This window comes from Dasypus novemcinctus, chromosome 9, assembly GCF_030445035.2.
Source record: "Dasypus novemcinctus isolate mDasNov1 chromosome 9, mDasNov1.1.hap2, whole genome shotgun sequence".
Taxonomy (NCBI): Eukaryota; Metazoa; Chordata; class Mammalia; order Cingulata; family Dasypodidae; genus Dasypus; species Dasypus novemcinctus.
The window spans coordinates 8,336,967-8,353,577 of NC_080681.1; the positions used below are offsets into that span (position 1 = coordinate 8,336,967).

Genomic DNA, 16,611 nt, shown 5'->3' on the forward strand with positions numbered 1-16,611 from the left:
CTCACCTCTTTTGCTTTCCCTGGCCCTAATCTTTTTCCTTCAAGGTAACTTAGACAACAACAAGGTAATAGAACAAGAAGAACAAAGTGTCAAAGAGAAAAATTGGCACACACACACAAAAACAGCACCTAAAAAACCTGAGACTAGAGGGAGAAGCTAATCAACTGAATGCACCTACCAAGATAACATGATGACCAGACTGTAACAAAAAAGGACAAACAAAACCAATAATCAGGAAGACATGGATCAGTAAAATGAACAAATTAAAAACCAGGAAGAGGAGCAGAACATTGAACAACTAATCAAAGCTCTACAATCAAATATCATGGACCAACTTAATGAAGTCAAGGAAGAGATTAAGGATATTAAGAAAATACTTGGACAGCATTCTGAAGAAACTGTAAACATACCCAAAAAGATAAAAGATATGATGGTGATGAATGGCACCTTCAAGAATTAAAAATATACTCTCAGCAAATAACAGCAGATTTGAAGAAGCAGAGGAAGAATTACTGATGTGGAAGACAGTACATCTGAAATCAGATTGTAGAATTGATAGATAAAAGGATTTTTTAAAAAGGATTTGAATGACAGCACAAAACATGCAAACATAAATGTTATAGGTATCCCAGAAGGAGAAGATTAGGGTAAGAGAGTATTCCAATAAGAAACCTTCCCAACAAGAAATACTAAAGGGAGTTCTGTGAGAGGAAAGAAAAAACACAGGAGAGACAGAGTTAGAGGAGAGTGTAAGAATAACCAAAAGACAAAAAGAGAAATAAAAACAATGTATGATGTACACAATCCAAAGAAAATATGGCTAATGTAAGTAATTCCTAGAGAATATTAACACTGAATGTTAATGGATTAAACTCACTTGTCAAGAGACACAGATTGGCAGAATTGATAAGGAAATATGACCCCTCTATATGCTATCTACATGAAACCCACCATAGACCCAGGGACTCAAGGGGGTTGAAAGCGAAAAGCAGGAAAACAATCTTACAAGTAAACAATAACAAAAAAAGGGCAGGAGTAGCTTTACTAATATCAGACAAAATAGACTTTAAATGCAAAACTATTTTGAGAGAAAAGATGGACACTACATATACATAAAAGGGGTAATCTTTCAAGAAGAAAGGTCATAAACATTTATGCACCTAATCAGGACACCTCAAAATATGTGAGGAAAACACTAGGAAAACTAAGTAGAGGAATAGATGCCTCTACAATTATAGTGGGGAACTTTAATACACCTTTATCACCATGAGACAAAACATCTCAACAGAGAATCAATAAAGAAATAAAAACTTTGAACAATATTTTAGAGGATCTGAACCTAACAGACATATACAGAACACTACACTCAAATACAGCAGGATATACATTCTTCTCAAGTGTACATAGATCATTCTCCAAGATAGACTACATGCTAGGCCACAGAGGAAGGCTCAATGAATTCAGAAAGATTAAAATCATTCAAAATAATTTTTCTAACCACAGTGGAATGAAGCTGAAAATCTGCAAGGGCCAGAGACCCAGATTAGGCATCAAGATATGGAGGTTAAGCAACACACTCTGAGACAAACAGTGGGTCAAGGAGGAAAGCTCAAAAGAAATCAGTAATTACCTAAAACTAAAAAAAATTACAACACAACATATCAAAACTTATGGGATGCAGCAAAAGCTGTACTTAAAGGGAAATTCATAGCCATAAATTCATACATCAGAAAAGAAAAGCTAAAATCAAAGACCTAACTACACACTTGGAGGAATTAGTAAAAAACAACAACAAACTAACCCCAAAGGAAGAAGAAAGAAAGGAATAAAAAAGATCAGAGCAGAACAAAATGAAATAGAAAATAAGCATTAGAAATAATAAAACAAAGGGCTGGTTCTTTGAGAAGATCAATAAAATTGACAAACCCTTAGCTAGACTAACAAAGAAAATAACAGAGAAGATGTAGATCCACAAAATAAAAAATGAGAAAGGGGTTATCATCACTGACCCCACAGAAATAAAGACTATCATAAAAGGATACTTTGAAAACCTATATACCAACAAGGACAATTTAGAGAAAATGGACAAATTCCTAGAAACACATAAGCAGTCTACATCGACGAAAGAAGAAATTGATGATCTCAACAAACCAGTCACGAGTAAAAAAATAGAAAGAGTCATTAAAACCTACCAACTAAGAAGAACCGAGGACCAGATGGCTTCACAGGTGAATTCTACCAAACATTCCAGAAAGAACACCAATCTTGCTTAAACTCTTACAAAATATTAAAATAGAAGGAACATTGCCTAACTAATTCTATGGTGCCAACATTACCCAAATACCAAAGCCAAACAAAGACAACACAAGAAAGGAAAATTACAGACCAATCTCTCTAATGAATCTAGATGCTAAAATCCTCAACAAAATACTTCCTAATCATATTCAACAACACATCAATTGAATTATATAACATGACCAAGTGGGTGTCATCCCTTGTATTCAAGGATAAGAAAATCATTCAATGTAATATGCCACATAAACAGAATGAAAGAAAAAAATCACATGATGATATCTATAGATGCAGAAAAAGCATTTGACAAAATAAAGCATCCTTTCCTGATAAAAACACTGCAAAAGATAGGAATAGAAGGAAACTTTCTGAACATGAGCTAAGGTATATTTGAAAAACCCACAGCTAACATCATTTACAATGATGAAATCTTAAAATCCTTCCCTCTAAGATCAGGAACAAGACAAGGATGCCCACTATCAATGCTCCTATTTAACATTGTGTTAGAACTTGCTCGAGTACTGAGGCAAGAAACAGATATAAAAGGCATCCAAATTGGAAAAGAAGTCAAAATTTCACTATTTGCAGACGACATGATCCTGTACATAAAAAGCCCTGAGAAATCTACAACAAAGTTTCTAGAACTTATAAATGAATTCAGTCAAGTTGGGTTATAAGATCAATGCACAAAAATCAGTAACATTTCTGTACACCAATAATGAGCAATCCGAGGATGAAATCAAGAAAAAAAAAATACCATTTACAATAGTAAATAAAAAAATCAAGGGAAGCAGATTTGGCCCAATGGATAGGGCATCCACCTACCACATGGGAGGTCCAAGGTTCAAATCCAGGACCTCCTGACCCATGTGATGAGCTGGCGCACGTGCAATGCTGATGCGTGCAAGGAGTGCCCTGCCACACAGGGGTGTCCCCTGCATAGGGGAGCTCCACACACAAGGAGTGTGCCCCCTAAGGAGAGCTGCCCAGCATGAAAAAAGTGCAACCTGCCCACAAATGGTGCCACACACACCGAGAGCTGATGCAACAAGATTATGCAACAAAAAAACAAGACACAGATTCTGGGTACCACTGACAAGAATATAGGTAGACACAGAAGAACACACAGTGAATGGACACAGAGAACAGACAATGGGGGGGGAGGGAAGTGGAGAGAAATTTTTTTATAAATCAAATACCTAGGAATAAATTTAACTGAAGATGTAAAAGACTTATACACAGAAAACTACACAACAATGTTAAAGGAAGTCAAAGTAGACTTAAATAAATGTAAGAATATTCTCTGTTCATGGAAAGGAAGACTAAACATTATTAAGATGACCAGCCTACCAAAACTGATCTACAGATTTAATGCAATCCCAATAAAAACCAACACAGCATTTTTTAATGAATGGAAAAACTAATTATAAAATTTATTTGGAAGGGAAAGAAGTCCTGAATAGCCAAAGACATATTGAAAAAGAAAAAATGAAATTGAAGAAATCACACTACCTGACTGTAAAACATACTACAAAGCTATAGTGTTCAAAATGGCATGGTATTGGCACAAGGATAGACACACTGACCAATGGAACCAAACTGAGAGTTCAGATATAGATTCTCACATATACAATCACCTGATATTTGACAAGGCCACAAAGCCCACCCAGCTGGGAGAGAATGGCTTCTTCAACAATGGTGCTTGGAGAACTGGATATTCATATGCAAAAGAATGATAGAGGATTACCATCTCATACCTTATACAAAAATCAACTCGAGATGGATCAAAGATCTAAATATAAGACCCAAGACTATAAAGACCTTGGAAGACAATGTAGGAAAGCATCTACAGGACCTTGAGTGTCTACAACTGCAAGCAAAAGAATTGCATCCATCAGCCATGTAGGATTAGGCCCCTTCTCGATTTAGAGGTGGAGTGGACATTGCTATCCCAGGATCCACAGGATGGAAGATTACAATAGGGATTGAAGTGGACTTGCTGGTGTTTTACTGTAGAACTGTTGTGACTCTAGCAATGGAAGAAACTGTATCATTGACATGGAGACAGTGGCCACAGTCGTTGCTGGGGGAGAGGGAGAAAGAGGTGTGATATGGGGCATTTTTGGGACTTGGGAGTTGTCCTGGATGATATTGCAGGGACAGATGCAGGTCATTGTATATCCTGTCATAACCCTCTGGATAGACTGGGGGAGAGTGTGAACTACAATGTAAACTATGGTCTATGTGGTGTGGCAGTGCTCCAGGGTGTTTTCACAAAATGCAATGAATATGCCTTACTGATGAAATGGGATGTTGATGTGGGAAGAGTGGGACAGGGCGGGGGGTGGGGGGGAGTAGGGTATATGGGAATCTCATGTTTTTTTAATGTAATGTTTTGTGTGATCTATTTATTTTTTTTAAAAAGACATAAAAATAAATTTTTAAAAAATTTTAAAAAGAAAAAAAATCCATTTACAATAGCAACAAAAAGACTCAAATTATCTATGGGTTAATTTAACTAGGAATGTAAAGGATTTGTATTCAGAAAACTACAAAACACTGCTAAAGGAAATCAAGGAAGACCTAAACAAATGGTTGGACATTGTGTGCTCATGGATTGGAATGCTAAAAATCATGAAGATGTCAATTCCACGCAAAATGATTTATAAATACAATGCAATACCAATCAAAACTCCAACAGCCTATTTTACAGAAATGGAAAAGTCAAATACCAAATTTATTTGAATGGAAAGGGATCCTGAACAGCCAAAATTATTCTAAGAAAGAAAAGCAAATTCAGAGGACTCATGCTTCCTGATCTTGAAGTGTATTATCAAGCTACAGTGGTCAAAAAGCAGAGTACTGGCATGAAGATAAACATGCTGATCAACAGAATTGAATTGAGAGTTCAGAAATAGACCCTTACCTCTATGGTCAACTGATTTTTGATAAGCCTACCAAATCCACTTTTCTGGGATAGAACAGTCTCTTCAATAAATGGTTCTGGGAGAACTAGATATCCACAACCAAAAGAATGAAAGAGGACCCCTATCTCATTCCCTATACAAGAATTAACTCAGAATGGATCAATGACCAAAATGTAAAAGTCAGGATCATAAAACTCCTAGAAGATAACATAGGGAAACTTCTACAAGACCTTGTTGTTGATGGGGGTCTCTTAAACATTTCACCCAAAGCATGAGCAACAGAAGAAAAAAATAGATAAATGGGAAGTCCTCAAAATTAAACACCTCTGCACCATAAAGGACTTTGTGAAGAGAGTAAAATTCAGCCTACACAATGGGAGAAAATATTTGGAAATCACACATCTGAGAAGTGTCTAATATTCCTGATATATAAAAAGATCCTTCAACTGAACAATAAAAAGACAAATGTCCAATTAAAAAGGCAAAAGACCTGAACAGACATTTTTATAATGAAGAAATACAAATGGTGAAAAAACTCATGAAATAATGTTTAACATTACTGGCTATTATGAACTAAATACAATGAACAAACTCATTGATTAATTGTTATGTCACCAGAAAAAATAATGTGGTTAAAGAATGGAAAGCTGAGGTTTAATTTGTGCAGAACTGGTAAAAAGTTGTTTGTAAATGTTTGGAAATAAATACAAATGGTGAAGTCACATCATAGGATTTGTAATTAGTAGCACAAACATATGGGAATGATAGTGGCTTGTTTTGTGTTGTTTTTCTTTTTATTTGGAGTAATGAAAATGCTCTCATATTGACTGAAGTGATAAATGCACCATTTGGTGATTATTCCAAATTCCATTGTCTGTATACATTAGATAAATTATATGATTTATGAAAAAAATATTATAGGATGGGTTGGGGGAAAAGTACATCAAAAAAAAAGACACAGACTATAGTTTGTAGTAATGTTTGATGAAGCTCTTTCATAACTTGTTACAAATGTTCCACAACAATGCAAGGTATTTGTTATGGGGTGCTGCATGGGAGCCCTGTATGATGTTATGGATGCTTGTTTTGTAAGTTCACAGCTTTTACTATACACTTATTGTTTCTGTATGCTCATGTACGAATGATATACTTCAATAAATTGCTTTTAAAATGAAAAAAAGCAAAAATGTTATTAGAAACGAATGAAGGACACTAGGTATTAATAAAAGGGTCAATTCACCAAGAAGAAATAACAATCATAAATGAATATGCACCTAACTAGGATGCCCAAAAGTACATGGTGCAATCATTGCCAAAATTGAAGGGAGAAACAGGTGTGTTTATGATAATATTTGGAGACTTCAATACACAACTCTGAGCACTGGATATAACATTTGAGCAAAGAGCTTGAATAATATGATGAATGGATTAAACCTAATGGATACAGAATACAGAACATTGCACCCCAAAACAGCAGGATATATATTCTTCTCAAGTACTCATGTATCTTACTCCAGGATAGACCATATGTGGGGGTACAAAGCAGATCTCAATAACTTCAACAAAATAAAATTTATACAAAGCACTTTCTCTGATCATAATCAAATAAAGTTGGAAATCAACAAGAAGTAAAAAAGGGGAAAATTCACAAATATATGAAGATTAAATAACACTCTCAAATAATCAGTGGGTCAAAGAAGAAACTGTGAGAGAAATCAATAAATATCTTGAGATGAATGAAAATGAGAACACAACATCTCAGAACCTATGGTATGCAGCAAAGGCAGTGCAGAGAGGGAAATTTTTAGCCCTCAAGGCTTACATTAAAAAGGAAGATAGAGCTAAAAGCAATGACCTAACTACACAGCTGGAGGAACTAGAAAAGGAACAGCAAAGTAATTCCAAAGCAAGCAGAAGGACTGAAATAACAAAGATCAGAGCAGATATATATGAAATTGAGAACCAAAAAAATATATATATATAGAGATAGAATTAACAAAACCAAAAGTTGGTTCTATAAGAAGATTAAATAATCAACAAACCATTATCAAGACTGACAAAGAAAAAAGAGAGAAGACTGAAATGAATAAAATAAAAAATGAAAAAGGGCCATTACTATCGACCCCCCAGAAATAAAAGAGCTCCTAAGAGGATACTATGAACAACTGTATGCCAATAAACTAGACAATATAGATGAAATGGAGAAATTCCTAGGAACTTATGAACAACCTCCACTGACCCTAAAAAAAAAATAGAGACCTCAACAAACCAATCACTCATAAAGAGATTGAAACAGTCATCAAACATTCCCCAAAATGGAAAGCCCAGGACAAGACAGTTTCACAGGGGAGTTCTTTCTACCAAGCATTCAAAGATTTAATACCAGTCTTACTCAAACTCTCCCAAAAAATTGAACAAGGAGGAACACTTACAAACTTGTTCTATGAAGCCAATAATAACCTAATACCAAAGCCAGATAAAGTTATTACAAACAAAGAAAATTACAGACCCATTTCCCTAATGAATACAGCTGCAAAAATCCTCAATAAAATACCTGCTAATCAAATACAACAACACATTAAAAGAATTATTCATCATGATCAAGTGGGTTTTATACCAGGTATGTAAGGGTGGTTAAACTAAGAAAATCAATCAGTGTAATACACCACACTAACAAATGAAAAAAGGAAAGTCACTTGATCCTATCAATCCTAGCAGAACAGGTATTTGACAAAATACAGCATTCCTTTTTGATAAAAAATACTACAAAAAATAGGAATTGAAGGAAACTTTCTCAACATGATAAAGGCCATATATGAAAAACCAACTAATACTGTACTCAACAAACGGTGTTGGGAGAACGGGATATGCATATCCAAAACAAAGAGGACCCCTATCTCACACCTAATAGAAAAATTAACTCAAAATAGATTCAAAAAACTAAAACAAAAAAGCTACAGTCATAAAGCTCCTAGAAGAAAATGCAGGAAAATATCTTCAAGACCTGGTGGTAGATGGTGCATTCTTAAACCTTACAATGAAAGCACGAGCAACTAAAGAAAACAAGGATAACTGGGACCTCCTCAAACTTCAACACTTTTGGGATTCAAGATTTTGTCAAGAAGGTGAAAAGGTAGCTCACTCAATGGGAAAAATATTTAAAAATCACATATCCAGTATGGGTTTGATTTTCGTGCTATACAAAGAGATTATATTACTCAACAATAAAAGAGCAACACAATTAAAAATGGGCAAAATGCTTAAATAGACATTTCTCCAAAGAGGAAATACAAATGGCCAATAAGCACATGAAAAAATGCTCCATATCACCAGCTATTAGGGAAATGAAAATCAAAACAACAATGAGATATCATCTCACACTGTACAGAATGGCCATTATGGATTAGAGCAGACTTACTGGTATTCTACTATAGAGTTACTGTGACTCTAGCAATGGAAGAAACTGTATCTATCATTGATGTGGAGATAGTGGCCATGGGAGTTCCTGAAGGCAGGGAGAGGGAAGAAGAGAGGTGTGATATGGGGGCATTTTCAGGATTTGCAGTTGTCCTGAATGATACTGCAGGGACAGATGCAGAATATCATTATTCTGCTATAACCCACTAATAAATATGAAAACATGCCCAGGTCAGTAAAGTTCTCCAACAGCTGAAAAAAAAAGAAGAAAGGAAATAATACAGGAGAAATTGATGAAACAAAAATAATCGCCCAACAAGGGGGATCAAAAAAGTCAAAATTTGTTGTGGTTTTTTAAACATCTAAAATTGATAAACTGCTGGTGAGACTGATCAAGGAAAAACAAAAGAAGGCACAAATAATCAGCATCAGGACTGAAAAGGGGACAATATATGCAACAGAAATTTTTCAAACTGTAGAAAATGCAGAAAAACTGCAAAAAAAAATTTTTTTACCAAAATTGAAGACACAGGACAACTAGATCACTCAACAGTTATTGATGAACTGTTTCAGAAATTAAGTCTTCCCACAGAGAGAACCCTAGGCCCAGGAGCCTTCATCAATGAATCCAATGTTACTGAGATGTAATTTACATGTAATAAAACAAAGGATTTTAAGTGAACAATTTGGGAAGCTTTGCCAACTGTTTTTACAATTATGTAATGACCATATACCAATCAAGATATAGATCATTTCCACCATCCCACAAAGTTCCCTCTTTTCTCTTCACAGTTTAACCCTTGTCCCACCAGAGGCAACCAATGTTCTTTCTGTCTCTATAAAGTGTTGTGGTCTATTCTAAAACTTCATTTAAATGGAATCATGTCAATCATATTCTCTTTTATCAGGTTATTTCTCTCAGTATGCTCAGAGATTCATCCATGTTGTTGCAAGTATCATTAGGTCTTTTTAAATTGTTGAGTAGTATTCAATGGTAAGGATATACCAAAATTTATCTTAATGGATTTTTAAATTGTTTCCAGTTTTTTACTATTAAGAATAAAGCTGCTAGGAACATTCTTATACAAACCTTTTATGGGACAAGCTTTCATTTCTCTTACATAAATATCTAAACAGTTGTTAGGGTAACATAGGTAGGGATATGTTTAATTTTAGAGGAAATGACCAAACCATTTTCTAAAGTGATTGTACAATTTTAATTTCTGTTAGTAATGTATGAGAGTTCTGTCAGTTTTAGTATGTTGGGTACTCCAAAAATTTTTCCCATTTCCTCTAAGTTTCAAATTTATTGGCATAAAGTTATCCATGAAATTCCCTTACTTTCTTAATGATTTGTAAGAGCAATACTGATAATGTTATCTTTCAATTCTGCCTTTCGAAAATTTTACTTTCCTTTTTTTATGATCAGTACTGCTAGGGGTTTATTAATGTTTTCAAATAATCTAATTTGGCTTCACTCATTTTTCATGTCTCTTTTCTTTGATTTCTATCTTTTACTATTTCTTTTTGTCTACTTTCTGTGGATTTAATTTGCTTTTCATTTTTTAGGTTATAATGAAAACCTAGATCATTTATTCTTTCCTAAAATAAATATTTAAATCAATAAATTCCCCCCTAAGAACTACTTGAGCTGAATCCCACAATTTTTGGCATATTTTCATCACTTGGTTTTAAGTATTTCCTAGTTGTCCTTTTGATTTCTTCTTTGACTCATGAAATATTTACTAGTATGATGTTTAATTTCCAATATTTGGAACTTTTTAGATCTCTTATGGTTACTAACTTCTAATTAAGTGGTATTGTCCTAGTTTGCTAATAAGGCTGCTGATGCAAAACTACCAGAAATGGGTTGGCTTTTTTAAAGGGAATTTATTTGGGGTAAAATCTTACAGTTCTGAGGCTGTGAAAATGTCCCAATCAAGGCATCATCAGAGATGCTTTCTCACCAAAGGTCAGCTGCTAGCAGATTCCTGGAGTCCTGCCATGTGGCGAGTCAAGATGGTATGTCTGCCAGTCTCTCTCTACTTTCTCACTGAGCTCAACTGTGGGCAATCAGGCATCTCTCCCTGGGCCTCATCTCTCGGGACTTCTCTTTCTGCAGCTGAAGGCAAACCTGGAGTCCTCGCTCTCACATTGTAGGGCCAAAATACCAGAGCTCCCTTTCTCTATGTCTCTGCTTTCAGCTCTTAGTTTATATAAGACTTCAGCAGGAGAGTTGGAGACCCAACCCAGGTCATGCCTCACTGACACAGTGCAAACAAAGAGCCCCACATCCACAGGAATGGATTAATTTAAGAATATGACCTTTCTGGGGTCCACAAAAGACAAACCACGAAAGATTGAGACAAATCTTTTTAAATATTTAGAGACTTGTTTTTTGGACCAGCATACACTCTATTTTGAGGGACATTAAATGTGCACTTTGACATATTTGCAGTTGTGGGTGTAGCAGTTTATAAAAGTCAATTAAGAGGTTAATAGTGTTCAGATTTTCTATATTCTTACTGTTATTTTTACTAGTTGTTGCATACATTGTTCAGAGAGGGGTATAACCATCTCCAACAATGATTATGGAGTTTTTAAAAAAATGTTATCAGTATTATGGGTTTTTTTAAAAGATTTTATTTATTTCTCTCCCTCTCCCCCACCCCCCGCCCCAGTTGTCTGTTCTCTGTGTCTATTTGCTGCATCTCGTTTCTTGGTTCGTTTCTGTTGTTGTCAGCGGCATGGGAATCTGTGTTTCTTTTTGTTGCATCATCTTGTTTAGTCAGCTTTCCATGTGTGCGGCTCCATTCCTGGGCAGGCTGCACTTTTTTTCACACTGGGTGGCTCTCCTTACAGGGTGCACTCCTTGTGCGTGGGGCTCCCCAGCGCGGGGACACCCCTGCGTGGCACGGCACTCATTGTGTGCACCAGCATTGCACATGGGCCAGCTCCACATGGGTCAAGGAGGCCTGGGGTTTCAACTGCGTACCTCCCATGTGGTAGACAGACGCCCTAACCACTGGGCCAAGTCCGCTTCCCTATTACGGAATTATTTCTCACTTTTGATTTATTAAGTGTTTTCTTCATGAATTTGAAGCTCTGTTATTACGTACAAACATGTTCATGATTATTATAACTTCTTGAGGGATTTACATTTTTATCATTATGAAATGTCCCTTTTTATCTTGGAAATACTGTTTGTCTTTTCATCTATTTTGTGTGTTAGGTTAATAAAATTGCCACTCCAGCTTTCCTATGGATGGCACAGGGTATAGCTTTTTTTCATCTTTCTACTTTCAACCTCTTTGAGTCTTTTTTTTTTTTTTTTAAGATTTTATTTATTTATTTAATCTCCCCCCCTCCCCTGGTTGCCTGTTCTTGGTGTCTATTTGCTGCGTCTTGTTTTTTTTTTGGCTGCTTTTGTTTCTTTGTCCGCTTCTGTTGTCATCAGCGGCACGGGAAGTGTGGGCGGCGCCATTCCTGGGCAGGCTGCTCTTTCTTTTCACGCTGGGCGGCTTTCCTCACGGGCGCACTCCTTGCGCGTGGGGCTCCCCCACGCGGGGGACACCCTTGCGTGGCACGGCACTCCTTGCGCACATCAGCGCTGCGCATGGCCAGCTCCACACGGGTCAAGGAGGCCCGGGGTTTGAACCACGGACCTCCCATATGGTAGACGAACGCCCTAACCACAGGGCCAAGTCCGTTTCCCTCTTTGAGTCTTTATATTTAACAAAGTATACCTCTTGACAGGATACAGTTTAGTCTTTTTTATCCAGTCTGACAATCTCTGACTTTTAAATAAAGTATCCAGTACATTGAAACTTAACAATTATTGATATGGTTGTATTCAGCTCTATCATTTTGCTATTTGTCTTTAAGATAGCATCTTTTTTTGTTCCTATGCTCCTCTTTTTGGGTTTATCAAATAATTTTCAGTATTTCATTTTAATTCCTCTACTGGCTTTTTAGCTGTATATCTTGGTATAATTTTATCATGGTTGCTGTAGGGAGGATAACATGTATCACTAACTTACCATAGTTGTTATAAAAATGAGCCAAAGAACACCTCTATGTAATGGCCCTATATTTTGTTTACTACATCACAACAGTGTTGGTCTATTAAAAATAAAAATTTTAAAAAGCACCAGTGTTAAACTGAAATTCTTCCACAATGACTTGTTTAAAAACAGTCCAAATAAGCAATTTTTAGCCATTTAAACTGCTTTGCATACCCAACAAAACTGCACCCTACATCTGCTTTCTATTGATAAAACTCTGCATTTACAAAGTACCACACCACTTCAATTCCTTGCAGCTCTCTGGCTCAAAGGTTCCCCATCATGCCTCTGCGTCATTGCTTAGACGTATAAGCACCCTCCCCTCTTCCTTTCTCCTCTTCCCCAGGAGTTTGGGAGTTTTCCCCTTGCCATATGTTTCCTCTAGTTGTTCCCTCAGGCTATTAACTTCTCGAAAATTTCCTTTTGTAAAGACCTGCTTCTCCCACTGCAAATCTGTCAAAATATAGCCCTAATAAATAGCTATGTGTTACTACCACCTAGTGATCAAATCTTTATCTCTGTAACTCCAAAATGTTCAAATTCAAACTCAGTACAAAAGGCTAAGAGTTAATATCATACTACTTCATGTATAATGTAAAAACCTTGCAATAAAATTTATATTTATTCTCCTGTTCTTTGTGCTATGGTGGCCAAATATACATATCTTATAAATTATGATATAGTGTTAAAATTTTTGCTTCAAGCAGTTACTTAAGTCTTTTAGAAAAATTAAGATAGGAAAAAATATATATAACCTTTTATATCCTCCTACATATTTACCATTTCCAGTGCTTTTCATTCCTTCTATTGATCCAAGTTTCCCAGCGGTTGTCATTTTCCATCAGCTTGAAGAAATTTCTTTAGCATTTCATATAATGCAGCTCTCAAAATCTTTATTTTGCTTTTATTTTAGAAAGTTATTTTTGCTGAATGCAGAACTCTGGGTTTACAGTTCATTTTTTTCCATACCTTACAGTTATCATTTCTTGTCAGCCAGCCTTCGTTTTTCTGATACAAGGTTAGCCATTATTTGTGTTATAATTCCCCTGTGTGCAATGTGACATTTTTCTCTGGCAGTTTTTAAGAGTTTCTTTTTATCTTTGGTTTCATAGCAGTTTGGCTATGATAATCCTGCCAAGTATAGTGTTCTTCCTATTTATCTTGCTTGGAATTTGTTTAGGGTCATGGATATATAAGTTTATGCTCCTTATTAAATGTAAGAAGTTTTTGAAAAATTCTTTGAGAAATTTTCTTTCACCCTGTTCTCTCTCTCTTCTTCCTCAAAGACTCCAATTATACATTTTTAAACACTTAGCAGTGTTTCACAGGCCACTGAGGCTCCATTACTTCTTTCTCAAAACTTTTTCTGTGTTCCTTTGACTAAATAATTCCTATTGATGCAGTTTTAAATTCACTGATACTTTCTTCAGCCATCTCTGTTCTGCTATTAGGACAATCCAAAGCACTGGGGATTTTTATTATTTGGATTTTTAAAAATTATATTGTACTTTCCAATTCTATAATATCCATTTGGTTCTTTTTTTACAGCTTCCATTTCTTCACTGAGATTTACAATCTGTTCTTTCAGTGTGACCATATATTTCTTTCTCCTTTGAACATATTTATAACAGCTGTATAAAAACTCCTTATCTGTTAATTCCAAAATCTGGATCATCCTGGGATCATTTTCTATTGTCTGATTTTTATACTATTGATAAGTATCTGTGTTATCTTCAATTTTGGTTACTATGAATAATGCTGCTATAGATATATTTGCATATTTGTCCCGTTTCTACATATAAGTGCTGAGTTACAGAGCACATATATATTAGTAAGTTTTTATATAATTTGAGAAGTTTATGAGTATTCTTATTTGGCTTAATTTTTAATCACAATATTTACATAATTTTATTTTAAATAGATTTAAAAGAAGGTAGATTTTTATATTTTCCCAAAAAGCCATTTAATACATTGAGAACCAATGCTTTTCATTCAAGGTTCAGAAACTATTTCCTAGAAACTTATTATGTGTCAGCCATTGTTCCCAGTCAAGGAACTGGGTACAAGATGACAGACAATACATGACCCTGAAGCTTACAATCTAGGACTTAGACTTCTTTTTCCACAAAGTCAGTATTTCTCAAATCCCTTTGATAACAGGATAATCATATAGGGAGCTTTTAGAAAATACAGATACCAAGGCCTCACCTCCAACTTACTCCATCTCAATGTTCATTATGTGGGGTAAGGAATACACATACACACACACAATATTCAGGTGATTCTATCATGGCTACATCACAGACAAGTATTCTTTTACAACTGAAAGTACTGGTTTTCCACAACCTCAAAAGATTGAAAATAGCTGTTATAATATAAATGGTATAAAATTTCTAAATTCTTATCTATTCACTAGTGCTTTAAAAACAAAAATAAAGATGCCAAATACCTTTATCTCATAAGCATTCAATTGCTTGCTTTCTGCTGTACTCTTTTTTTTAAAGGCCTTATTCTGTTAAAAGTTAAAAATAAAGAATTATGTTTAGTATACCAAAGTAATTCTAATGTACTGTGCCTCATAGGTTACTAAAGGAAAGAAAAGTGTTATTCTCTAAAACTGTAGTGCAATTATCAGTCTGATTTTGAGAGTATTTATAAACAGTTCATACCTCCTGCTGAAGTTCTTCAATACACTTGCTTTTATTTTCAACCTGTTTCTTTAAATTGTTACACTAAAAAATAATGAAAAATTATGGTTATGTTATGCAATAATCCAGTCAAGATCATCAAATTCAGGTTAATAAAAATATTTCATAAAATAATATAAAGGTTACTTTAAAAATCATATTACATAATTAAGCTAGTATCAAAATTTATGTGAAAAAGTATGTTTTAACAGAGATTATTTCAACACAAATTTGAAACTCTTAACATTTCATATCAACTTAACAACATATGTATTTATGTATTTAACTACTTTAAGGAAAATGTGTCTCTTAGTCAGCCCTCTATATAAGGATGAATTGTAATTTGGATTGTGAAAAGCAGCAGTCAGAAGTGAGAATAACTGTAGTTTGTCTTCCTCCTTACCCATTATTTCCCATTTCTCATTTCTGAGATCTCTATAACTTACTATATTTGGGGGAGGGGAACACATTTCAAACTCATAACATTCCAATTTCTTTTATTAAAATATCAGATAAACCACTTTTTTATATCTTACTTTCAGAGATTATTCCATCCAGGTACATACATGCAGAACTGAAGAGGTATTAGCCCAAGAAATGTTTAGAGTATCACAAAAGCAGCACAGATTTCTAAGGGACCCTAAAACATTTCGGGAATGTAGAGGTGATATGTAAATTGCTCTAATTTCCATCAAAGTAGGCAGAAGTTTCATTGGAAAAGGTTTTTAATCTCTCTCAATAGCAAATAATATTTCTGAGCATTTTTCTTGTAGCATTCACATGTAGTCACAGCTGGCTAATATTATGAAACTGAAAACTATATGACACTGCTGCTTAAAAGTGATTTATTTTCACTAAATTTTAATATACTCCACCTCCACAAATAATCTATTTCAGGAACTTCTAAAGAAAATGAAGGAATAAAAACTATAGAAAAGTGAAAAATCTCATGCCCATTTAACTGGTATAAATATATTAGCAGGTGAAACTATTTCTGCATAAAATATTTATATATTGGGAAGCAGATTTGGCTCAACTGATAAAGAGTATTTGCCTACCACATGGGAAGGTCAGGGTTCAAACCCAGGGCCTCCTAACCCATGTGGTGAGCTGGCCCACACGCTGTGCTGATGAGCGCAAGGAGTTCCGTGCCATGCAGGGATGTCCCCCCGCATAGGGGAGACCCATACACAAGGAGTGCGCCCCATAAGGAGAGCCGCCCCG

General features: G+C 35.2%; 1 protein-coding gene across 4 annotated transcripts in view; it reads right to left on the bottom strand.

Moving 5' to 3' along the window:
• The window catches only part of SYCP1 (synaptonemal complex protein 1), a 177,363-nt gene that overhangs the window by 64,955 nt on the left and 95,797 nt on the right, over positions 1-16,611 (bottom strand). For all 4 annotated transcript variants that reach the window (XM_071217189.1, XM_071217187.1, XM_071217188.1 and 1 more), the window contains 2 exons: positions 15,370-15,432; positions 15,150-15,212 (listed from right to left, as the gene is read on the bottom strand). In XM_071217189.1, the coding sequence (XP_071073290.1) occupies positions 15,150-15,212; positions 15,370-15,432 (126 nt within the window). The remainder of the gene's footprint in view (positions 1-15,149; positions 15,213-15,369; positions 15,433-16,611) is intronic.